A 26,172-nucleotide genomic window follows, 5' to 3' on the forward strand; every position below is an offset into this window, starting at 1 on the left:
TAATAGTTGGTTATAAATTTCTACTATGAATCTATGATGAATGACTCTTCTTCTTCTTTTTTTTTTTTTTTCAATGCAAATGTCATTCTCAATAAGCTACCTAACTAACATTACAAAGTCAACTTAAAAGCCTTATGAACACATTTTTGGGCTCTTTGGCCAAGATGATTTATTTAAATATGATGAATAAGTAAATGATGATCATCATTTCATCAATGGGCTTTTCTATAAGAAATCATGTACAACTTTTTCAATATAAGATATGTGGGACATATTGATATGGACTATTTTAAACCACTTTGTGAGTACATACAGTGGCGGATTTAGGATTTTCGAGATGGTGAGTCACCATCAATTATTGATCACTTGTGAAAATACAATTTTTTTTTTCAATTTCAATCCAAAAATTATACTACGTATAAAAAAAATTATGTTTCACCAAATTGATTTCAATCCAAAAATAGGACACAAAAATCCATACTATAACCAAATAGTATTTAAAATTCAATCTTACAAATCGAAATTACTACAAATAACATGTTTCAAACAAATGGTACTATAAAATTATTACATTAACTTATGATTTTTTACTTAATTGATAAGCTTTGGAGGAAAATATTAAAATTGGTTGCACACATATAGAATATATATAGAAGCAAAAATTATTATTTTTTTTAAAAAAATGAGATAACTTAAGAGGCCTGTTATTAAATATATCTGGTCTCTTTAATTATAAAAGAAGCAGCGCACTCATGAAAATGCAATAGGAGTATTAAAGAGACCGAATGTCTAAATAACGGGTCTCTTTGATATTTTTTTTTAAAAATGACAGCATCAAAGAAATGGTCTCTTCGATATTTAAAAAAAAACATTGACAGCATCAAAGAGACCTGTTATCTATAATAACGGGTCTTTTTGATATTTTTTTTTTAACAAAAAAAACTGAACATCAATTTTTTTATTTTATTTTTTTACTGGCGAGTCACGTGCACCATTATGCACATGAATAGGTCCGTCCCTGAGTACATGGTGATAATATTTTTTTTGATTGAGAAATTTGTTAATTACTACCTAACAAACTTGTCTCTTATAAATTACTACAATTTAATTATGATTTTGCAAATTACTACCTCGTGTTTAATTTTGCTACCTTATTATATACATTTTTGGTGAATTTGGTCTACAAATAACATCGTAATAATATAGAAAGATTAAACGAAACCAATAATAACTCTGCTTCTCTCAGTAAAAAATTAATTCTATGTTTGGTTCATATTATTTTAAATTATATCATATTGTATATATGTATGAACGAGTAAACTAAAATACAGGGAACTAAAGTTTCGATTTAGTTGCTAGTAGAGTACTGAGGTTTGGGCCTGTTTTGGGTAAAAATACCCTATGCCACGTGGCCCAGTAGTATGATGACATGTGGCAACCCACCAGAGGCCCAACGGGATCCAATCGGATGCTGACATGTGGCATCAAAACCCTAATCAGGGAGCATGCCTCCCCCACTATAAATAGGGGTAAAATCCTCATTTATGACCCATTCTTAAATACATTCACAAATCCCGAGCAATATTAATTGCGGAATCTCCCTGAATCAAAGAGAAACATTCATCTTACTTTCCGCACGTTTTCTCATCCGGAGTCATACTAACTTAATCTTCGGAGGCGGAACTCTACCCAACCGGAGTTTCGTGGTTTTGCAGGTACAGAAGTCAGGCGCTCATACCCAGTATTGTAACTCTCCCGAAGGACTAAAAACATCAAAACATTTGGCGCCGTCTGTGGGGAGAGTACTACTGAGATGGCATCTGATGTTGTACCGAATGCAAAGGGCAGCCGGCCTACGGCTGACCCTGAGGTCCATACGGACCACGAAAGTGGCAGTGGTGACGACTACAATGTCGAAACCTACATGGCCCCAGATGGGTCATTCCGCTCTAGGCGTACCCGTTCCAAGGAAAAGAAGGAACGGGGCCAAGACAAAGCTTGTCCCAACAACCCAAGCGGCAAGCACCCTGGACAACCCCAGGCGGCGGAGGGTGCTGCCCCCGTCACCAGAGACGAACTCTTGAATCTCATGACTAGTTTCAAGGGGGAAATCAAAGACATAATCAAGAAGTCAGCTGGCTCAAGCAAAGGTCAGTCAGCGAAGAAGCCTTCTCCCTCCGGGAAGAAGCAAATCAAAGACCGGGTGCCAACTCCACACCCCAAACACAAGGGGACGGATGGGCCCCTGATCGACCTCTCAAAACTTCGTTTCCCTAAATCAGGGCAAAGGAAGGCCATCCGGCATACACAGCCGGATGGGTAAAAAAAGACTTTTTCTGACGCCCGGATGTTCATCCAGGATAAGAGAAGTTAGAGCATGTCTCAGTCAGCTTCAACGTCGTCCTACTCAGACAGTTTTTGAAATGCTTCAATGAAGCATTCGGAGACGCAGTAAGGGAGTCAGTCGTGCTGCGTGTCCGCACGTACTGGCCCTCACGTGATCCAGCAAGCTCCGTATGTGCCCCAACAACAATACGCCCCGTATGGATCTCCGTTCATGCAGTCGGCTTCCTTTGGGGGTCAGGCGGCATACCAAGTTCAGCCCATGGACTGGCAGCTCCGTCTGCTAAATCTTGGGGAACAGCCTTCGGCTTTCTCTCGGGAAATAACCGAGGCGGCACAACCGGCCAAGGTTAAAAATGTGTTGGTTGGTGCCTACGACGGTACTACCAACCCAGAAGACCACCAAATGGCATACACCAACCTTATGTATCTATAGGGGTTGGATGACGCCGCATGGTGCAGATGCTTCCCAGCTACGTTGAAGGGCATCGCCCAACGATGGTTTGGCAACCTGCCGGCTGGGTGCATCAATAATTTCAAGACGCTTGCATACCTGTTTGCGTCCAACTTTTCCATGAACATCCCGGCAAAAAAGACAAGTCTCGACCTAGGGGCTATATAGCAGGGTGAAAAGGAGGGACTTTGGTCCTATGTCAGGCGGTTCAATCTGATGAGAATTCAGATTCAGGGGCTGTCTGACGAGGTTGCATATACAGACTTCTTCAAGGGTCTGAAGGATGGGTCAACTTTTAAATTTGATCTGGTCCGCAAGAGGGTAGCCACCCTCCAAGAGGCGCTGATGGAGGCGGAGGCCTATATACAGGCAACTGAGCTCTGCGCCATCAAACATCCGTCGGAACCCAAGCGGTCTGACAGGAGAGACAGCCGGCCAACCCAGCCGGCCAAAAAAGAAGAAAAGAAAAGAAAAGAAGTCTGGGCAGCACACCGCCCAGGTCAGCCGTCCCAGAAGAAGCAAAGGAAGTTGGAACCGTACGTCCCAAAGTACGAGTTCAAAAAAGACTGCTCCTCCATCCTCATGGAGATAAAGGACCGGTTGAAAATCGAAAAAACCGGCTGCAATGAAAAGCTCTGTCAAGAACAGAGACAAAAGCAAGTATTGCCAGTTCCATGAGGACGTTAGCCATGACACCAATGGTTGCTATAGCCTCAGGCGGCTATTGGACCGTTTGGCTGATGAGGGGGCTCTGGAGTCCTATCTGGTGAAGTCCAAGGGCAACCCCAAACCAAGTGGGGGACAACCGTCCAAGAAACCGGCTGCTAGCTCTGAAACGGCGAAGAGCATATCTTCACTATAGCAGGCGGCTTCGCAAGCGGAGGTCCTACCATCCGGGGTGCCAAGGATAACATCCAGAAATTATCCAACCCAGAAGATGAGGACCACGCGTCAAAAGACACCTTCCCTGAGGTCTTCATCTCTGAGAAGGATAAGGGCATGGTCAGGCGGCCTCACGATGACCCCATTGTCATCGAATGCAAAGTTGACAATAAACAAGTTGGCCGGATCTTAATCGATACCGGGAGCTCGTCTGACCTGATCAGCTACCAGTGCTTGACAAAGCTCAAGTACAAGCCTAGCAGCATGCACAAGGCTCCCCACCCCTTAGTTGGCTTTGGGGGAGGGGTAATGCATCCGGTGGGAAGGATTAACCTACCTATCCGGCTAGGAGACAAAGGGGAAGGGCGGCACATGGTCGTCAAGTTTTTGGTGGTCGAGGAATTGACCGCCTATAACCTTATTCTGGGCCGTCCTACCCTCAACGAGTCCAAGGCTGTCATCATCCCCTCTCTTATGATGATCAAGTTTCAGAGGGATGACGGATCAGTGGGTGCCCTAAGCGAGGACCAGAAGACGGCTAGGGAGTGTTACCTCTCAGACGTCAGGCCCACTGTTACCGCAACTGATCATAACGAAGAACCCGCTGACCTCGAGGACTCAGAAGCCGCGCCTGCCTCTAAGGCAACCGGCAAAAAGCGAAAGGCGGACCAATTGGCCCCCGCCAGAAAAGCAAAATAGCAATCACTAGCCGGGGAAAGGCCGGATGACTCCCGACCCCAGCCGGCTGGTGAGAGCATTGACGTCGTCCTGGACGACAGTCGTCTTGACAGAACAGTCAAGGTTGGGACGGTTGCTTTTGAAAAGTTGGGAGCAGACCTGCTCCAACTTAAGAGAGAGTTCAAAGACATTTTTGCCTTTGAAGTGGAGGAGATGCCAGGCATCAGCCCGGATCTAGCCATCCACATGCTAGCCGTTCATGCCTTGATGAGCTTCATGGACGCCTATTCAGGTTTCCATCAGATTCCCCTATGGAAGAAGGATCAAGAGAAGACGGCCTTCGTCACTGATCAGGGGCTCTATTGCTACACGGTGATGCCGTTTGGGTTAAAAAATGCGCCTGCTACCTTCCAACGAATGATAAACACGGTTTTCATCAATCAAATTAGAAGGAATGTAGAGGCGTATATTGATGACATGATAGTCAAATCCAAGCTACAGGCGGATCACCTAGCCGACCTCCGAGAAACCTTCACCACCCTCAAGCGGCACAAGGTCATGCTTAATCCCAAGAAGTGTGTTTTTGGTGTTGAGTCTGGGAAGTTTCTCGGATTTCTGATTGATCAAAGAGGCATAGAGGCCAATCCGGAGAAGGTACAGGCGGTGATTGACATGAAATCACCGCGCACTGTCAAGGAGGCCCAGAAGCTAACCGATTTCCTGGCGGCATTAGGAAGATTCCTCAGCCGGTCAGGTGACAAGTGCCTTTACTTCTACCAAGAAATTAGAAGAGGTCTAGATTTGAATGGGGAGAAGAAGCTGAGGCGGCATTTCAGAGGTTAAAGCAACACTTGCATTCTTTGCCAAGGCTAGTGAGCCCCCTGCCTAAGGAGGTTCTCTACATGTACCTAGCCATCTTAGATCATTCCCTTAGTGCTGTTCTCCTTGCTGAGAGAGACGGCAAACAGCTCCCGGTGTATTTCATCAGTCATATATTCAGAAATGCTGAGCTCCGGTACCCTATGATTGAAAAATTTGGGCTGGCTCTTTACAAAGCAGTCAAGCGGCTAAAGCCCTACTTCTTGGCTCATCTGATGAATGTCTATACTGATCAGCCGCTCAAGCGTCCAATGACTACCATAGAGTCATCCGGCAGAATGATCAAGTGGGCTGTTGAAATGCAAAGCCTGGAGCTAACTTTTGAACCTAGGCGGGAAATGAAAGGTTAGGCGTTTTCCGACTTCATTGTTGAGATGACTAGGCCGGATCAGCCGGAATATTCCGACCAGGTTTGGAAGTTATTTGTAGACGAAAGCTCTACCTTGAACGACTGTGGTGCAGGCGTAATTTGCAAATCTTCGGAAGGGGATACCTATGAATATGCACTACGGTTCAAGTTTCAAGCTTCAAACAATGAAGCTGAGTATGAAGCCCTGCTAGCCGGTATATGCATGTGTAAGGCGGCAGGGGAAAGAAAAGTTGACGCCTGTTCTGATTCTCAACTGATTGTGAGCCAATTCAATGGTGACTATGAGGCCACCCATCCGGCAATGATCAAATACCTTCAGGCGGTCATGGATGAGGCGGGGACACTTGATGAATTCTATCTAAGTCAGGTGTCCCGGTCAGAAAATAATCGGGCGGATGCTCTGTCCAAATTGGCCTCATCCGCCACTAGTGATACGCCTAGGTCAGTCTTTTGGGAGGTCATGGAAAAAAGAAGTATCGAGCATGACCCCATTGGAATTCTTGACCGAAGCTCTACCTGGATGGACCTCATCCGAGATTATTTGGTAGACGACACTTTGCCGGATGCCTCTTCAGAAGCGGTTGCTCTTAAAAAACGAGCTTTGAGCTTTGAAATGTACAAGGGAGAACTCTTCAGAAAGGGTTACCTCCAGCCGTTGCTAAAATGTGTTACCCCAGAAAAGGGAAAAGAGGTGCTAGAGGACCTGCATGCAGGCTTCCGTGCGTCACATATAGGCGGCAGGACTCTAGCAAAGAGGGCCAGGCGGCAGGGATACTTTTGGCCCACCCTTGAGGCAGACTCCATGGAATTGGTGTAGAAATGTGACAAGTGCCAGAGGTTTGGCCGGCTCATACACCGTCCGGCAACATATCTGACGGCTATCTACAGCCCGGTTCCATTTGCAAAATGGGGCATGGACATCTTAGGTCCTTATAAGCCTGCTATAGGCGGCAGAAGATACATTCTGGTGGCTGTAGACTACTTCACCAAATGGGTTGAGGCTGAGGCGGTCAAAGGCATCAAGACAAAGGATGTCATCTCCTTCATTTGGAGAAACATCATCACCCGATTTGGGGTTCCTATGTCTATGGTGTTTGACAACGGTCCTCAGTTTGAAACGTCTACCCTCAAGAATTAGTTGGGAGATCAGGGAATCTCACATTGTTTTGCATCTGTTGGCCGGCCCCAATCAAACGACCAAGTTGAAGCCTTCAATAGGCTCATCTCAGACGGCATAAAAAAGAAGATTGAGAGAGCTGGTGGTCTTTGGGCGGATGAGTTACCTCACGTCCTTTGGGCCATCAGAACAACTGAAAAGGGGGCAACCGGTGAAACCCCGTTTCTCATGACATACGACACTGAAGTCGTCTTGCCCATTGAACTTTATGAGCCAACACTCCGAGTCATGCTCTAAGATGAGGAGGCTAATTAGGAGGCCATGCGTCTAGCATTGGATTCACTCCCGGAGCGCAGGGGTAACGCCGCCTTGCGTCATGAGATATACCGTTTGAGAATGACGAGGGCTTACAACAAACAAGTACACAAGCGCCCCCTCAAAGTTGGGGACTTTGTGCTAGACTTTGTGCTACGAAAAATGGAGGCAACCGATAGGGCAAATGAGCAAGGAAAGCTAACCCCCAATTGGGAAGGCCCCTACCGGATTTTTGAAGAAGTAAGAGGCGGCACCTACCGCCAGGAAACACCAGACGGCAGGCAGTTAGCCAAAACCTGGAATGTAGACAACTTGAAAAAGTAATACTTCTAAGGAGATTGTAAATACTTTTTGTAAAGATTAAATGAATGAAAGGAATACCTTATTTCAATTTTTTGTATTAATTCCCATGTGCAATGCACAACCGGGCACCCGTTTGCTCAAAATAAGAAGCTAAGTACCTAACTTAGCTACTTAAGGCCCAAAGCCAACATGTTTATTAAAACCGCCTTCTTTAACCCTAAGCAGTTATCCGACGACGCCCATCCGGGTGGATTCGTCGAAGAGAACATCTCCCTTTCGGGTGGTACATTGTTCTACGCGTCATATACTCAAACGGCTTTAACTGTCTAGGTTAAAGATAACCTATGGCCGTTCGAATGACCTATTGAATTCAAGATACATCCGGTTCCTGCCCCAAAGTAGGACAAACGGTGAATTAAATCTTGATCTGCAACTGGAGTTTGCCAAAAAGCAATACAGCCAGTCGCAATTTTTGTAAAACAAGGTCAAAACCTTGTTAGGCATCAAGATACAACCGGTTATTGCCCCAATACAATACAAGCGGTGATTAACTCTTGATCAGCAGCCGGCTTTTGCCAAAAAAACACTACAGCCGGCACCCGCCTTAAAAACCAAGGTCAAACCCTTGTCGAAAAAATCAAATTTGTTAAAATCAGCAGCCGGTTACACGTGTAACCTTAGTCTGGCATAGCTAGCAGAATCAGTTGTTAAAATCCTGTTTTGAAACGTTCAAAAACCGTCTGTTTATTCAACCGGATGCCTATGGAAGAATGCCTACTTAGAGTTGAAAAACTGTCAGGAAACAACCATCCAGGGGCAGACAAGACCAATGCATCCGGCGCATCTCCAGAATCAAAAGCAAAAAAGTTCAAAAAAAAGCAAAATTGAAAAAATTGAAGCATTGGCAAATCAAACCGACAAAGTCGGCATACTCATAAATATATATTTAAATTTTTCAAATGTTAGCCAGACCCCTGTCCGGAGAAAAAGTGATACAAGGTTACACGGCTCGCAGACCGGATGAAATTCATTAAAAGCTACTGCTGCTGGTGTTGCTGCTGCTGTTCTTGTTGCTGCTGCTCGGAGGGCTGGTCTTCACCGGCTGCAGGGGCACCTTGAGTTTTCAGGGTTGGGCCTCTTCTGGCCCACCCGGCACATTCTTTGCCGCCTGCTCCTCCAAGCTGGCCCACTCCTCGAAAGAAGCCGGCTGTGGTAGCCCGAGAACTTGAGAATCAAACACTTCTGTAGCGTATCTGTACTTCAAGTTGAAGTAAGCAAAGTCGATATCCGGGTGGATCATGGACCATGCCATCTTCATGCGCGCTTCACAGTCGCGCTCATTCTCGGCCACCAGCCGGTTTTGCTCAGCCAACAGCTGGTCCAGGTGCTCTTTTTTGGTTCTCACAAGCTCACCTTTCGCCTGTTCAAGCTCATTCCCCAGCCGGGCGACATCGTCCTTTAGACCAGCCCTCTCCTTATCAGCCACCTTCAAAGTATTGATGTCTGCTTTGAGCTGATCAATTTCGAGCTTTCGGTCCTCTACAGCTTTGTTGGCCTTGTCAGTAGCATCCGTAAGCTCCCGGATGAGTTCCTCCTGTTTCATCTCCCTTGCTTTAGTTTTGACTTCAAGCATTATGGAGTTGTATTGACATACATCAAGTAATTCGGTCTCCCGTTTCTGGGCATCCCTTACCTCCTCTTGCTTCTTCCCAAGGGGGTTTTCATGGCATCAACCCTCAGCAACGCCTGCAGGGTCATCCGGAAAAAGAATTAGTTTCAGGCATAAGCAAATAGTAAATTTTTCACAAAAGTACCCCATCCAGTTTTTGACAGAATAACCAGAAACTACCCCAACCGGTATTTTTACCTCAACAAGCAGAGAGTTAATTCGGTCAAGATTGACCTAGTTGATACTCGACACTTCCTCCCTCTCAGACCGGGTAAGGGTCCTCAACATTCTCCTGGCGTAGTTTTGCATATCCGAAAAACGAGAAGTAGTATCTGCATCATGAGAGATATTGGTTAAGTGTTGGGCATAGGCGGCCCCTACATTCAGCCGGTCGCCGGAGGGCTCTCTTGATTGAGAAGTATGAGACTTGACTCGAACTGGCCCAAGCGGCCAAGGGGGGTCAAAAGGGAAATTCATACCTTGATTTTCAGGCTGCGGGGTGCCACCACCCCCAGCCGCATTAGAGCCGGATGCAATAGCAGGCACCCGGTTAGAAGGAACCCCAGGACGAACTCGAGCTTCCACCCGGGGCTTGCAGACTTTTGCCTGCAGTTGTGGGTCTCTCGCCGGCTGAGATCGGGGCGGGGCCGGTTGAGGTCCTCCGCCTTTAAGGGGCCGGTTGCGGAAGTTTCTCCCCTGGTCTCCTAACCATTTGTCTAAGGGAGCGAGGCACATTTTGGCTCCCCGTCTGCAAAAGATAAGAAATCAAAAAGTTAATATCAAAATTGTTTATAAGATATACAAGCGGTATAGAAATCAGCTGGTATTTACCCCGCTAGCCTTGGCCGCCAGTTATGCCCGTTTTGCCTCCAACTGCTCCTTCCTTACTTCGGCTGCAGCCTTAGCCGGTGTCATTTCAGGAGGAGTCATCTCGAATCCTTTTTCTGCAAGATAAGAAAGAAAAATGTGAGAAGCATTCAAACATCATACAGGCGGCACAACATGTCGGTTAAGCAGTAAACCTATGTTTGTCCCAAAAGGTGCTGAGACCACAGGCGGAAAGAAATGCCTCGTTTCTGACTCCGGATGAGGGACCCAGAATTTGGGGATAATGATTAATGTCCCAGCATCTAAAGGCTGGGTGGTTTTCTTGAATAAGCCCGGTTCCATAATGGCATCCCAAGCCTCAGTCGGTATCCTGGGTAGGGCACATTTCTTTCCCAGCAGATCCGGTTTCTTATTATAACGGCGCATCCGGTGATTAGCAGCCGTAGATGGGGAAGAGACGTAGTAGAACTTGCTCTTCCAGCTAGTCCACTTGGAGGGCTTCTCCAAGGTCATCATATACTCCGGATGCGTAGTCAGTGTGTACCACGCATTCCAGCCACCCGGTACCCGGCTTAAGTAGTGCATGTGGGCAAACTTCTCCCAGCTAGGCGTCACCTCCTACATTTCGCAGGCGGCAATATACCCCAAAATGTTGACCCAAGAGTTGGGTGTAAGCTGCTAGACCCCCAAGTCATAGCCTCTTAAAATGGCTTTGATACATCTGTGTAGGGGAAACCAGAGGCCGACTTTGAATGCCGCCTCATAGCAGCCGAAGTAGTTATCGGCATGTTTAAGGTTGTCTTCCCAGACGACTGATGCATCAGCCGGCGGAACGCCAACCTCCCAATCCTCCCCAACCGGGCGCTTTTCCAAAAATGCTTGGAGTGTTGCGTTTAACGTCACAACATCCCGGGCGCTCATGTGCGCCTCCATTGGATTGTTTATTGAAGGCCAGTTGTATGCCTCCTCATTATCTTGAGGGGCATCCGGTGTCATGGTAGACTCTGTTGATCCGACCTCCTGATCGGTTTCTTGACCGCTTGAGCTCCCGGATTCTTCCAGAATCTCATCATTAGGCGTACTCGGAACGCCTGGTTGATCAAAGGGAACATCTTCAACTGGAGTTCCGGCTGAATCGTCTGACTTGTACTCAGGGCAACAACCGTTTTCCTTGTCCGAGCCATTCTGTCCCGCACAAGAACAGAGACGGTCGGATTCGCAGAAAAGTAACGGTGTTCCATACACCCCCAGACGGCATCCCCAGTCCTAGATTCAGCCGTATCCGATGACCGGTTGACAACTGCCCTAGGCCGTGCCGTGTGTGTATTGGGAGAGTCCATTATTCTCTAACCTATACAACCGGTAAACTCAAGAGGTTACAAGGGGGCAAAGGCGATACCTTGAATATATGAAGACGTCTGAAGAAGACTTGGCTGAGATTCCAAAGTGTTGCTTGAAGATGCCACAGGCGGAGCAGTCAGTTCGCGTTTAAAACCTGAAGCATAAAGACAAACAGTCAGGTATTTTGGAAGAATATCACCCAAAGATACCCCAAGCGGTATCAAAAAATCTTGCTCAAAGATACCCCAGGCGGTATCAAGGAAGCTTGCCCAAAGGTACCCTAGACGGCATATAGGCCGCCTAAGGTCCTAATGAATTGGGTTGTAGAGCATTGTTCAAAGACCCCCCAGGCGGGATCGATGAAGATTGCCTAAAAGCCCCCCAGGCGGCGATAATACCGGCTGAGGGTCTTATGAATGCAAATAAAAATGATGGAAATTACTCAGAAATGCCCCAGGCAGACTATTTCCGGCTGAGGGTTTTACAAGAGCAGATCATGAGCAAGTTATGAAGGAAATTGCTCGGGCATAACCCAGACGGATTAAGTCCGGCTGAGGGTATCATGGATCCAAGTCTTGAGGAACAATTGTTTGAAGATACCCCAAACGGACCATAACCGTCTGTGGGTCTAGTTTCGAAAAGCAATTGTCTGAAGACACCCCAGACGGTCCAAAGCCGTCTGTGGGTCTTGATTTGAGGATCCTTTGTTTGAAGATACCCTAGGCGGCTCCTAGCCAACTGAAGGTCTATGAAATGAAAGTTTTTGATATGCAATTGATTGAAGATGACCCAGGCGGAATATTTCCGGGTTGGGGTATTGAATGCAAGATATTAAAGAATAGTCTGAAGATGCCCTAGACGGCATGTGACCGTCTGTGGGTCTTTTGAATGCAAATCCTTGAAGACCATTAATTAGAGATGCCACATGCGGTATATCACCGTCTGTGGGCCTATGGGATGCATTATTGGAAGGTCCATTGATTGAAGATACCTCAGACGGTCCATAACCGTCTTAGGGTCTATTTTTGAAGACCATGGTTTGAAGATACCCCAAACGGTCCAAACCGTTTGTGGGTCTACCAAATGCAAGACATGAAAGAAAGGGCTTAAGGTGCCCCAGATGGTTTAAGACCGCCTGTAGTTCTACTCAAATCAAGAATAAATCTAGAGTCAGACGGTACCTGGGTGAGTTGATTGAAGAAGCACTCAACCGGTATCCGGATGTGTTCAAGCAAGGAAGCTGGGTGCACAATTAAGCAGTCGGTATCAAAGCTCTCAAGAGAATTTTTTACAAAATGTGTAAAGTGAAGAGGAGAGAGGGGGTGCGTCTCAATTTATAGACAAGCCCAGAAGGCGAATCGCCACCTTCTGCCTCAACTTTTCAAAATAGAGAGGTGGGAAGCAAATCAACCGTCGCCTCCCCTGTGCTTGACACCTGTCACAGATGACACGTGGTTACGCCACGTCACACCTGTGAGGGGCAAATGTTTAGGGTAAAAATACCCTATGCCACGTGGCCCAGTAGTATGATGACACGTGGCAGCCCACCAGAGGCCCAACGGGATCCAATCGGATGCTGACACGTGGCATCAAAACCCTAATCAGGGAGCATGCCTCCCCCACTATAAATAGGGGAAAAATCCTCATTTATGTCCCATTCATAAATACATACACAAATCTCGAGCAATATTAATTGCGGAATCTCCCTGAATCAGAGAGAAACATTCATCTTACTTTCCGCACGTTTTCTCATCCGGAGTCATACTAACTTAATCTTCGGAGGCGAAACTCCACCCAACCGGAGTTTCGTGGTGTTGCAGGTACAGAAGTCAGGCGCTCATACCCAGTATTGTAACTCTCCCGAGGGACTAAAAACACCCGAAACAGGGCCAAAGCAATTAAGGTACTCAAAAGCTGACCGGAGGTAAGTTTTCCGGTTGTTACCTCTTGCAACCGGTTACTTGCACTTTAATTAAAAAAAAAAAAAAGAATATTTGCTAAGTTGTGTGCCTTGAAAAAGAAAAGGCCATGTCTGAAAATAAACCAAAATCAAAAAATTAATTCAAATAAACAAAAATTAAACTTAAATAAACAAAAATCAAACTCAAATACTACCTCCGTTTCATATTTTTTGCAACTTTGGAATATTTTATATCTCACAAATAATACCCAAATTTGAAAAAAATATGAAACGGAGGTAGTAAACAAAAATCAAACTTAAGATCTGTAATCAAACACAAATAAACAAAAATCAAACCCATATTAAAAAAAAAAAAAAAATTAAACCTAAGATATGGAATCAAACTCAAATGAACAAATCAAACCAAAAACACAACTAAAAAGAAGAAAAAGAAAACTCCCATTTTTGACACCCATTTTCGGATCAACCACCCCACACTCTACCACCACAGGGCCCCGGCAAACCACCAAAAACACAACATAAAAACACACCATAGCCAAAATAGCCCCCAAAAACGAAAAAATACAAAATAAAATAAAACTAAACTAAAAATCGAAATAAACGCTATTCAAATAAATTTTTTTTGAAATAAACTACAATTAATTAGTAAAAAAAAAAATTAACAAAATCAAAAAGGAAAAGGAAAATCACGATAAAATAAACAAAAAACCCACGAATATCAACATACTTATTTCAAATTTCATCTTCTATGGGTTTTTATGGTCGAATTCGGCAATAAAAAACACCAAATTTGGAATTTTTATGGCCACGTTTGACCACTTAAACCACGAACAAAAGTGACGAACTAGAAAAAAGGAACCCAAAATCCAAATTGAAGGAGATAATCACATGTGCGAAGAGGAGTGAGAAAGAGAAGGGGTGAGAAAGAGGGGGTCTTAATTGAGAAAAACCATGAGAAGAACCAAAAACAGATATGTGAGAAGAGGGAGAAAGGAAAGAGAAGAGAGAGAAAGGGGATCCTTTTTTTTTTTGGAAAGGGAATCCTTGTTTAATTTCCTTTTATTTTCAAGTCTGATATTTAATTTTCTTTTTTCAATTCAATGGATAATAGGGGTGCCCATAATTCGGATAAAAACCGAAATCCAATCCAATCCAAACCGAATTATCAATTCGGATCGGATCCAAACTTTAAATCGGATCGGATCGGATTGAGATTTTTTGGAAATTCGGATTTTCGGATTGGATCGGATTGACCCTAATTGGATCCAATCCAAACCAAAAACCGAATTATAAAATTAAGCTTGTATAAATATGGATTTTTTTGTATATTTTGAAGTTTAGTTTAAATACATACTACTACATAAAATAAGTTAGAGAGACTTTGTATTAGTTAATTAATGACTTGACGTTGAACTATTTATTTTAATCATGATTTTGAGGACTTTTATTTATAGTGAAGCTTTATTTTTATAATTGTATTAGGTGCTAAAAAATAATGTATTATAATTCGGATTTTCGGATCGGATCCAAATAACCGAATTGTAATTCGGATTGGATTGGATTGGATCAAGAGAGAAATTCGGATCGGATCGGATCGGAAAATTGAAAACCAAATTATATTTCGGATTGGATCGGATTTGGACTAAATCCAAACCGAAAACCGAACGGACACTCCTAATGGATAATCCAATACCTAATTTATGTGTCAGCAAATTTATTTCCCTTTATTTTTGCAAAGGATTACCTGCTATAGAAGGTCATAACTTGTTTGAGTACCTTGTTTGCTTCACTCCAAACTTTAGTACCTCATCTGCAACTAATTGTAAAGTTCAGTACCTTGTATTTTAGTTTACTCTTGTATGAACTAACTAAACTTATGTTATTATATTTTCATTTAAATTGTTTTGTTTGAACTTATTTGAATAATATAAAATTGTTTGTAGAAATAATTTATTTTATCTACTTCGTATATTATTTTGTTTGAGCTTATTTATTTGAATTTATTTTGTCTAATAATATATTTTTTCTACCTTATTTTTTTTAATCAAGTAAAATAAAGATGAAACCATTATACCCTAATCTACCCATCTCTTTTATGATATCTCCTCTTTCCACTATCAATTCTACAAAAGATGGAAAAGCAAAACAATATTGCCATTGTAGGATCCAAAAAACTCAGAAATTAGTAGTTCAAATATTGGTTAATTTAATTAAATTGGGATATTTATTTCTTGTCTTTTTATATAATTTATTTGGCTTTATATTAACTAAAGATTCATTAGTATCTATTATGATGTCATTTGAATTTCATATTTTTATTTTTTATTTTTTATTTTTTTATTTTTGATTTGAATGTCATATTCACTAAAAGTTACACTTCAATAATAATACTCCATAATAAACATGAATTAATTCATTGAATAATATTTTCGGCCTATTTATTAGGTGTGGATCAGGCTACTATACTTCAAGTTGTAGCCATGTTACTACAAGCCCAAATTACATGTTTCCGCTATCTTGCCTCAAACTCGACTCGCTCCTATGTTTTCACAGATCAGGTAACTATTTTAGTTCACCTCATTTGTACTTATTTCAGAAAAGATAAGATTATATCAGATAAAAAAAAAGTTCAGATCGGTTCATCGTTTTATGTGCAGTTTTTAATTGTTAAATATCTTTAATTTCGTAATGAAAAAAATTATGAAAATTACATATTAAGAAAATACACATTTTTTTACTAATCTAACAAGACCCTGATATATTTTTTCTTTATAGAATATCATACACATAAGGTCAAAATTTAATAATCAGACCAGATCATATCATATCATACCAGATAAATCACACCAAACCATATCATATCAAATCAGCAAAAAAGGTAAACTTAACAAGCCATAAATCAAAGCTCGACATACATTTACTCTAATCACCATTCGGCCCAATCCATGATCACCCCAAAATTCGGCCCTAATACAAACTCCATATAAAAAAATTAATTTTCAACCATCATGCATAATAAAATGGATTTTTTTTGGATCTGAATATCTGATAGCTGATGCACAATTGCGCATAAGCACATTACAGCCAGGACGGCAGTCGGCAAGACTACACACACACCGACAGTCAGTAGTCAATCATTTATTGTTTTAAAGCGCAGCCAAACTTGCTGCTACTTCCTTCTCTCATACCTCTACTCTTCTTCTTCTTCCTCTTCCTCTTCCTCTTCCTCTCCATCTTCATCTACCTCACTCTTCTCTTTCTCTCTCCTCCATTTTCTGATCTTCTGGTCTAAAAATGGAGTCTTCTTCATCTTCCTGCAGCTGCAACTGCAGTAGATCCATTGCTAAACTCACCAGTTTCACCATTTTTTTTGCTGTCCTACTTTCTTGCTCCTTTTTTACATCAACTGGTAATTACCCACTTCACTTCTCTTGTTTGTTTCATTGATTTTTGCTCTAATTTGGGGGTTTTTTAATCAATCATTTTGTTGTTAATCAATTGATTTTGTATTGCTATAGCCAATCTTGTACTTCTTAATTTTAGTCAAATTGGATGAATTTAGCTTCTGGGTATTGTTGATTTTGTTTTGTTATTGAGAATTTGAGCTGAATTTATTGCCAATTTTGTGTTTTGGAATGTTGGTTGTTTTTGCTATATTTATACAGTGATTGATGATATAGGATTTAATGTTTTTTGGGTTACTTTAGAAATTGGAAAATGAAAGTTAATGTGATTAGTTGAAATTACTAATTATAGTACCTTACTTTAATGAAAAGGAAAGAATAATTAAGGTTATGAGATCATTGTTGCTTTGATCTGTTAACTTGGATCAATTTGATTATATTTTATTGAATGTTATGCTTGAATTATGCTGAGATCTAATCACACTCTTTGTGTTTGATTGCTGATTTCTTTTGTAGAAGCTTATGATGCACTTGATCCAAATGGAAATCTTACTATCAAATGGGATGTTATCAATTGGACCCCTGATGGATATCTTGTAAGTATTACTAGACCAAAGTTTTGTTATTTTTGGGATTATATTGTTGTTTTTGTAAATGACTAGATTAGTTGGTTAAAGTCTTGGGGTTGGTACCTTCGTACCTAGATCAAATTTTGTCTGTCAGTGTCTACAGTACTGCACTTAGTGGCTCCCTTGACACTAGAATAAAAGTACTACTGAAGAGTAATTGCTATAAAGAATAATGCAATTATGTGAATACCTCCATGTTTCTATTTTTGCCTAGATTAGTTGGTTAGAGTCTTGAGGGTTTAGTTAGTTTGTTTGTTTGTTGTCTTTTGGATGTTGCAAGGTTATGCCCGCTTTTGATTCAAAGCGTTTAGAATGCCTGGCATATACGTGGATTCAATTTGTTTGTTATCAGCCACATTATGAATAATCTTTCCTAAGCCATATACACGAGATTGCTAAATCACCAAGTTTCATTTTGTTGACTAATTTCTACTTCAGTAAATTATATCAAAATATGCAAACAGTTATGTGAGAAGCAAATTTGTCTCTCTTCCACGTTTCTTTTGTTAGTTAAATTCTTATGCTATGTTTCTGGCAGGCTGTCGTCACAATGATTAACTTCCAGCAGTACCGCCACATTCAAACCCCAGGGTGGACACTTGGATGGACATGGGCCAAAAAGGAGGTAATATGGAGTATGGTGGGTGCACAAACCACAGAGCAAGGAGATTGTTCAAAATTTAAAGGAAACATTCCTCATTGTTGTAAAAAGGATCCATCAGTGGTAGATTTGCTTCCTGGAACACCTTACAACCAGCAAATCGCTAACTGCTGCCGCGGAGGGGTACTAACTGCCTGGGGCCAGGACCAAGCCAATGCTGTTGGCGCTTTTCAAATTAGTGTAGGTCAAGCGGGAACATCTAATAAGACAGTTAAGCTGCCAAAAAATTTCACATTGATGGCACCAGGGCCTGGATATACTTGTGGGCCAGCAAAGATTGTGAGGCCAACCCAGTTTACGACATCTGATAAGCGGAGAACCACTCAAGCTTTGAGTAAGTGGCCTTCTTATTAATCTTAGGCATTTAGGTTGTTGATTATCTTGGTTCCTTGAACTTATGAATCATGGAGAGTACATTCTCTCTATTTAAGAAACTAAACATAGTTTCTGACTTATCTGTGATACTTATAACTGATAGTCTCAGATTCATATGCCAGTTCTTGAATTTATTGTTTTCGATTATGCTTTCCAATGATGTATTAATGGTCACTAGAGCTTATATATCTTGCTGAGGTTGAAATGATTTCAAAGTTTACTAATAGCAACAACATTTCTTCTTTGCAGTGACTTGGAACATAACTTGCACGTATTCTCAGTTCCTGGCTCAGAAGACTCCTACTTGCTGTGTTTCTCTCTCCTCATTTTACAATGACACTATCGTACCCTGCCCAACTTGCTCTTGTGGATGTCAGAACAACATAACCCAACCAGGAAGCTGTGTTGAGTAAGTGACCTTATCAAAGTGGTATTTTGTGGAAAAGCTTTCATATATGCTCTTTTTGTTCTGACTAAGAGGTGATAATTGCAATTGCAGAGCGGACAATCCCTATTTAACTTCAGCCATTTCAGCAGGTGGACCAAAATCTAGTAGCAAACCTCTACTCCAGTGTACCAGTCACATGTGTCCAGTTCGGATTCATTGGCATGTCAAGGTCAATTACAAGGACTATTGGCGTACTAAGGTTACTATTACAAACTTTAACTACCGAATGAACTACTCGCAATGGAATCTGGTTGTGCAGCATCCCAACTTTAATAATCTCACTCAATCGTTTAGTTTCATGTACAAAGGATTGACGCCCTATGATGGTTTGAGTAAGTATCATCTCTTTGTATTTACTAAATATATACCAGTCAAGTGTTGATTGATTGCAATAGTTTCTAATGATTCTCTACTGGGTAATTTGATGTTGTTTGTTACAGATGACACTGCCATGCTATGGGGAATTAAGTTCTATAATGATTTTCTTAATGAAGCTGGGCCTTTCGGGAATGTGCAGTCAGAGCTGCTATTTCAGAAAGACAAAACTACTTTTAGTTTCGAGAAAGGATTTGCTTTTCCACGGCGGGTGTACTTTAACGGAGATAACTGTGTGATGCCTCCTCCAGATGCTTACCCATGGCTACCAAATGCTAGTTCGAGACCTATTATCTCTCTTCTACAACCTGTCATGACTATCTTGGCAGCCCTGGCTTTCTTACTTGCATATGCTTAGAGAGAGACATGTTGCTTTCCAGATTTCTCTTGAATCACTTGTGTGATGCACTTTCACCTTGACACTTACCAATTGGTCTCATTGCTGCTTCAAGTCCAGTGATGCACTATGACCCTTTTCAGGTACACCATTCATCGCTTCTAGAAAGAGCGTCCATTGTCTAATGAAGTGTTTGTCTAATGAAGTGTTGAAAATGAGAATCTGATGCCGTTTTTTTTAGAGATAGGCTCTTTTGTACACGTATTTATACTTTTAATTTATATTCTTTTTTTTTTTTTTTTTATTTATTATTCTTCTTAGAGTATTTATTGAGACGCGTATTTCAGTCGTTGTAACTTGTAAAAACTCTGGCCATGGAAATGCAAGTGTTATATAGAGTTGCTTGTTGTATTTGCTGCGATGCATTCAAGATTTGATGAAATTCACAATGCTCATCCTTCAGAAATATTGCAGTATGATTATTCAAATTCTATCTAAAAATATGCAGTACATTAAAATAAGATATCACAATTGTATAACCCTTTTAAATCAAGGCAGAAGCTTAGCTTAATGCACGCTTACTCAAAAATTCACAAGCAACATGTTGGTGAAAGAGCATTACCTAAATAAGAAGAACCATTAATGTGTATGTACCGGCTACCATTAAGTAAGCAAAGGAAATCATACTGGCCGAGCTTGGAAGTGAAGGATATGCATCAGGTGGTGGAAGTCTGCATTCATCTCCATTGAAGTAAACTTTCCTAGGAAATGCCCATCCTTGTCTGAAGGTGAATGTGCTTTTGTCCTTCTGTAGAAGTAATTCAGACTGCACATTCCCATCAGGTCCAGCTTCCATTAAAAGATCATTATAAAACTTCGTACCATAGAACATACCAGTATCATCTGCGAAAAAGGAAATAGGAAGAAATAAATCAGGGAGATTTAGCGCGATTACTTTGTAACTGCTGTTAGGAGGAGTAAGATACGTATATCTAAACTCTAGAATAATAAAATTCACCTCCGAACCTATATAATCTTTACATATCTTTAATGGAAAATTTTTCTATTTAGTATTTACTAGGAGGTCGATATCAAAAACGAAGTGTGTTAGTTGTATAAATATTTTCTGATTAGAGGCACTTACTAACTGAATGATACGGTACAACAGGCTTGTAGTCAAAGCTGAAAACTTGGGTGACATTGTTAAGATTGGGATGTTGGACCACCAATGTCCACTGAGTATAGTTCATGCGATAATTGAAATTAGTTACTGATATCTTGGCACGCCAGTAATCCTTATAATTGATCTTAACATGCCAGTGGACTCGGATAGGGCACATATGATGTGTGCATTGTAGAAGAGGCGCATTATCCTTCCTTGGAGTGTTTATTCCTCTTGAGTGTGATTTCTTTGAGTTCATCCTACATTTCAGTCAGGCACAAAATGAAATTATAATGCTACTGATTTTGTTGGATATATTCTACACTAGGGAGGTTGGAGGTATATATATTGGTCGTTTACCTGATACAGCTACCTTTGTTGTGGCAGCCACAAGAACAAGATGGGCAAGGGACGATTGTGTCATTGTAGAAAGACGAGAAGGAGACACAACATGATGGGTTCTTTGAAGCCAGAAACTGCGAATAAGTGCATGTTACATTCCATGTCACTGCAAGTTGAGAGCAAGCTGTTCAGTATGCTAACATTACAAACAAGTCAGATAACTAACAGATTATAATTTGTAAATTTATATTTTGTTTGTGATTAGGGATGAAATTAAGGACATTGAGGGAGCTGCTTTAAAAGGAAAGACTGGGTAATTGACAGAAAATACTTACTGAGCGCCTGAGTTTTCCTCCGGCGATCAGTGGTGAGGAAAACTGTGGAAGGCACAATTTTTGCTGGGCCACAAGTATAGCCAAGACCAGGTCCTAGCAATGTAAAATTCTGAGGGAGCTTCACAGTCTTGTTTGACGTGCCAGCCTGCCCAACGCTGACTTGGAAGGCAGAGATCGCGGCAGCAGGGTCCTGTCCCCATGCTGCGACTACTCCACCCTTGCAACAGTTTGCAATCTGCTGGTTATAGGGTACTCCTGGAAGCAAGTCCACTACTGTCGGGACCTTCTTACAGCAGTGAGGCACGTTGCCCTTAAACTTGGAGCAGTCCCCTTGTTCAGTTGTTTGTGCTCCCACCATTGACCATATTACTTCTTTCTTCGCCCACATCCATCCTATTGTCCACCCAGGGCTCATTATTTGCCGATACATTTGGAAGTTGTTTATCGTGACCACTGCCTGTTAAAAGTGCAACATATAGTGTTTGAGAAGTTGATTTCTTAAACAAGATGAGAATTCAGTACTTACCACATAACCATCTGGAGTCCAAGACATAACATCCCATTTGACTGTTATGTTACCGTTTGGATCTAATGGATCATATGCCTCTGTAATGTTGGGGAATAAATTGAATAAGAAAACATACAAATAGATTCAGTTGATAGGAAGATCATAAAATAAACATTATTCTGGCAAAATTATCAGTGTTTACAAGAATACAAGCTCAGAGCATTACCTGCATGATAGGAAAGCATGAGAACAGCAAGTGCAACATAGAGCGCGAACTTCAGTTCAGCTTGTGCAACTAAATATTGGCGCTGGCATTGCATATTCCTTTCTTTCGCAACGTGTTTTTGGATGAAAGGTACACATGTTTTACACCTCATGTTCTGTTTTTTTAGCAGAAACACTGAGGGATAGTTGTGAAAAAACAGATAAAGATGAGATCATATATGGCATTGTTTCACCTGGGGTTGTTAGGTGTGTCATGAGATATTTCATATCTCATGTTCCATTTTACCTTTTACCTTTTATCTGATTGGTCAGTTGGTCTGATTACTTCCTTTTTAAGTAAGATTTTAGTGAGGAAGTGAACTGAACATTAATTATGTTTTCGAGACAGTTGAGCATAAAAAGGTCAGCAATATCTCTCAATCATGTAGGAAAGCTAGAGTCTACCAAAGTTAGCTGATATTATTTGGTATAAATTGTTTGCCAAGTATACATCGTTCTATACCATACATTAGCGTAGTATACAGAAATCAACCGAGATATAAATTGTACGGAATATTGTATGTTTTGTGTTCATCAGACATTCATATGATCGACGAAAATTAAACTGGTAGTACTGACTCTAACCAGATAAGCTAAACCAAGGACATGGAAAACACCCGATTATAAGGAGAAAATCATAGAATTTATTATTATTATTCTATTTTTGCAAAGCCAAAGGCAAATTAAACACTGACACGAGTACTCCGTAAAAGATTTGGTCTAAACACGGACCAATTCTGTACTTTCTTCACCATTCACATTATGGTATGTCAAAATCTTCCTTTGGTTTCGGTTGTGCACTACTAAGCTCTCCATATAAATGCCAAAATAGCTATAATAATAATCTTCCAAATGTTGTATCCGGTGACTTCTGAAGTTATAAGAAAATATATTACTTCTAAAAGATAGGATAAATGTATTCTTCTCAACATTGAAAATAACCGTACGAAAACCTCTGGTAAGAAACCGGTGAGCTTTTGAATTTGAATCTCCAGTATACCAAAGCCGCCATGATTTAATTTTATCTACACCATCCTCGACCAAAACCCATATGCAGGCACTATGAGAAGACATAGCGAAAATTGCTACAGACTCACTAAGGACAAAATTAATTTTAACTAGACCTGGTTGTTTAAGAGCATCAGGCAAATCCACGAAGACGAATTCCTCGGAATCAAAATCGAACGATACAAGATGATTATGTACGCCAGGAGGTTTATCCTTTTCAAAGCCTAACCAGCACAAAGCACCCTTACAATAAAATTCATCCGCATCTTCAAAACTTAAAAGGCCTCGAACGTGAGCATCCGACCTATCTTTAATCCTCCAAAGGTTAGCATTTGATGAATAAACCACTATCGAAGAATTATCATAAACAAAAGCAACAACCTTATAATCATTAGTAGACGGAGCGAAACCTAGCCAACATGTCCAAGTCATATAAGGACAACGGGGGATCGACCAGGACTTTCGAGTACAGGGATTATGAAATACCATCTCATCCTCGTCGACCTCGTCCGGCGTAATTGCATAAAACGCACACATCAAAATTAATCCATATTTGCAGCATATTACTTCACAATTAAAAGGAGTTTTAAATATTTCGTCAATTTTTCTGAATGTGTCGATACTATAAACTGCAGTTTTGTCGCAGTTCATGGCTATCGCGTACTTGGGTTTGTTGTTGTAAATTTGAAGATGCAAAAGACTGAAATAAGAGGAATCAATTAATGAACACCAGCTTTTACAAACACACCTTAATCTCATTAAGCTTTTCACCGGCAGCCTCGCTAAGATCTCTGTCCACATATCCATCGTTAAACCCGGCAATGCTTCCGCCATTGAGTCAGTATTTGAAGTTATTACGGGAGATTGGAACTAATATCGTTAAACTCACAAGAAATTTAAGAGAAAACGGCTCAATGAGCCTTTACCATTAAAGGCATATATATAGGCTTACAACATTAACCTAACAAGCCAAAAACTCCTAACAAGATATGTACAAATATATCTCAAAATATAATTATATACTAACACAAATCATATCTTTCACAAAAGTATATCTTATTCATATGTATTTTGGTAGTATGTTTATCACTTTCTAATAATATTTACTTGTATATATTTTTAAATTTATAATTTCTGATCTTATTGTAACTAAATGATGTATCTTTATATACTACTATCCTATACCTATTCATCAGCTTAACTTTTTTATAACATATACAGTGTAACTTTTAGTTATCAACCTTACGATTTCATTCTCAACATTATTATGTAATATCTTTATGAACATAAAATTTGCAAATTCCGTCTAACGTTTCATTTTAGATCTAATGTAATAGCGCACTCACACAATATTCTAAACTTGTATGGCAGATCAAAGAATTATTTATAAAAAATAAATAATTATAAATCGAGAAAGGACATTTTCTATTACTTGATCTTGATAACCAACTTTCAAAAAAAAAAATATTTGAAATTCTAAAATTTATTGATAGCCGAATTAACTAACTACTACTAACGGATAAAATAAAGATTGAACCATGATTTTATAAATACTTATTTTGTAATTATTATAGTACTAAAGTAGTATCTACTCCATAGTAAGACTAGTAACTCATATAAAATTACAACAGTTACAAGTTAATGATGTTTTAAATTTCCATTAACAAATTTACACTTGAACATGCATATACACTTTATGATAATTGAACAGACTGGGCTGTTGCCCAAACATAAGCCCATTTCAACCAATTTTATGCTGTTAGGCCGACTAAAAGTTCTAATCTGCTAAAATTCGAGCACAAATTCTTGAAAAAGGTCGGCTTACACTCATTTAGTGTAAAACCGCCCCATTTCTCTTCTGGACTGGGCTCATACGTGGAGTCCAACGATTATTTCTTTTTTTCGTTTTTTTTTTTTGTTTTTCTTTTTAGCGCGTCTTCTTCATTTATTTTCTGCTCTGTAATTTCTAACTCCTCTGTTCATATTTCTCTGCAATTTCTCTTCATCTTTCCTTTGTTTTGTTGATTTTCTTTAGTTGACGAATTGAATTTTGTATTATCATCGGTTTTTGAGGTTAGTTTTTAGATTATTTTTGGTTTTAATCGCATAATTTTTTGTTTAAAAGTTGTTGTAATTGGTGATCGTTCTTATTTTGAATTTTAGGGTTTAAATTCTTGAATGATGGTGAAGTTTAGAGGTGGTCTTTCGAATTTTCGAAGGAGACGTGGTTTGCGAAGCTCTGTTGGTGGATCTGATGATGCTCAAAGTTTTACAAATTTCTCTATTTATAGTTACAATTTCTTGATTTTTGTACATTTATTAAAGTCACAAAATTAGTTGTTATAGTTATATAAATGTTTGCTTAAGTTATGCTTTATGTTTTATTATATGTCAGATTGATTTATAAAAGTTATGTTTATATAGTTATAGTTATACTATATTTAGTTAAAGTTATGTTAATCTTAAACTTCGGCATTGTCAGCTTGTTATAGTTATATAAAAATTTGCTTAAGTTATGCTTTATGTTGTATCATATGTCTGATTTTTTTATAAAAGTTATGTAAGTATAGTTGTAGTTATACTTTTTTTTAGTTAAAGTTATGATTTTCTTTGAGAGAAGAAGTGTGCATGCTATTTATACTGTAATGGCACGTGCGAATCAGGCCTTACATTAAGCTTACTGTAAGCCGGTTGTACGCAAGATTTTTTGAAATTCGAGATACGAAAACCGAACCTACGCAGATTTTAAGGTACACCGTGGTGCACCCCGCCTATACTTTTGAACATTTAGTTAGAATTATTGAAAAATAAATTTTAATTGGGATTATTAGAAGTAAATCGCATATAGTTAAGATTATTAAAATGTATTTATTCCATGTATATCATATCTTTCACAAAATTATATCTTACCATGAATTCATATGTACCTCGTAGTATATTTATCTTTTTCTGTTAAAATCTATTGTGACTAAATGATATATACTCCCATATTTATCTATCAGCTATACAGTTTAACTTTTTTTTAAATGTGATTATATCATATCGAATATGATTATATCATTTAAAAACTGATTATGTAAATGTATCATTTAAAAAGTGAATTTATTATTAAAAAAGTATTAATCAGTAACTATGTTACTTTAGAAGAATACTACAAGAGGGGGATGAATTGTAGTACGAAGGGAATTAGCCAACTTTTTGCGGAAATATAAAAACTAAGCTAA

General features: G+C 40.1%; 3 protein-coding genes across 3 annotated transcripts; 1 reads left to right on the forward strand and 2 right to left on the reverse strand.

The window, feature by feature from the left end:
- Positions 1–16,138: 16,138 nt before the first annotated feature.
- Positions 16,139–19,740, forward strand: LOC110697794 (protein COBRA-like). Its single transcript, XM_021875177.1, has 6 exons — positions 16,139–16,509; positions 17,021–17,100; positions 17,672–18,128; positions 18,419–18,578; positions 18,669–18,949; positions 19,058–19,740. The coding sequence occupies exons 1-6, from the start codon at positions 16,395–16,397 to the stop codon at positions 19,348–19,350; spliced, it is 1,386 nt and encodes a 461-aa protein (XP_021730869.1). The 5' UTR covers positions 16,139–16,394; the 3' UTR covers positions 19,351–19,740.
- Positions 19,741–19,791: 51 nt separating this feature from the next.
- Positions 19,792–22,154, reverse strand: LOC110697785 (COBRA-like protein 4). The gene is made up of 6 exons (XM_021875167.1): positions 21,903–22,154; positions 21,695–21,774; positions 21,169–21,625; positions 20,852–20,999; positions 20,474–20,751; positions 19,792–20,232 (listed from the first exon to the last, which is right to left on the reverse strand). Exons 1-6 carry the CDS (start codon positions 22,051–22,053, stop codon positions 19,952–19,954), a joined length of 1,395 nt encoding a protein of 464 aa, XP_021730859.1. The 5' UTR covers positions 22,054–22,154; the 3' UTR covers positions 19,792–19,951.
- Positions 22,155–22,660: 506 nt separating this feature from the next.
- On the reverse strand, positions 22,661–23,782 carry LOC110697351 (F-box/LRR-repeat/kelch-repeat protein At2g27520-like). The gene has a single exon (XM_021874737.1). It carries the CDS (start codon positions 23,780–23,782, stop codon positions 22,661–22,663), a length of 1,122 nt encoding a protein of 373 aa, XP_021730429.1.
- Positions 23,783–26,172: the final 2,390 nt, after the last annotated feature.

Source organism: Chenopodium quinoa, unplaced genomic scaffold (genome assembly GCF_001683475.1).
Source record: "Chenopodium quinoa cultivar QQ74 unplaced genomic scaffold, ASM168347v1, whole genome shotgun sequence".
In the NCBI taxonomy this organism is placed as follows: Eukaryota; Viridiplantae; Streptophyta; class Magnoliopsida; order Caryophyllales; family Amaranthaceae; genus Chenopodium; species Chenopodium quinoa.

Coding starts and splice junctions, on each gene's coding strand:
- LOC110697351 (XM_021874737.1), bottom strand. CDS start 23,782: ATGGCGGAAGCATTGCCGGGTTTAACGATGGATATGTGGACAGAGATC.
- LOC110697785 (XM_021875167.1), bottom strand. CDS start 22,053: ATGAGGTGTAAAACATGTGTACCTTTCATCCAAAAACACGTTGCGAAA. Junction 21,000..21,168: donor GAGGAAAACTCAGGCGCTCA/GTAAGTATTTTC, acceptor CTCAACTTGCAG/TGACATGGAATGTAACATGC. Junction 20,233..20,473: donor TGTACCGTATCATTCAGTTA/GTAAGTGCCTCT, acceptor CCTTTTTCGCAG/ATGATACTGGTATGTTCTAT.
- LOC110697794 (XM_021875177.1), top strand. CDS start 16,395: ATGGAGTCTTCTTCATCTTCCTGCAGCTGCAACTGCAGTAGATCCATT. Junction 16,510..17,020: donor CTCCTTTTTTACATCAACTG/GTAATTACCCAC, acceptor TTTCTTTTGTAG/AAGCTTATGATGCACTTGAT. Junction 17,101..17,671: donor GGACCCCTGATGGATATCTT/GTAAGTATTACT, acceptor TGTTTCTGGCAG/GCTGTCGTCACAATGATTAA.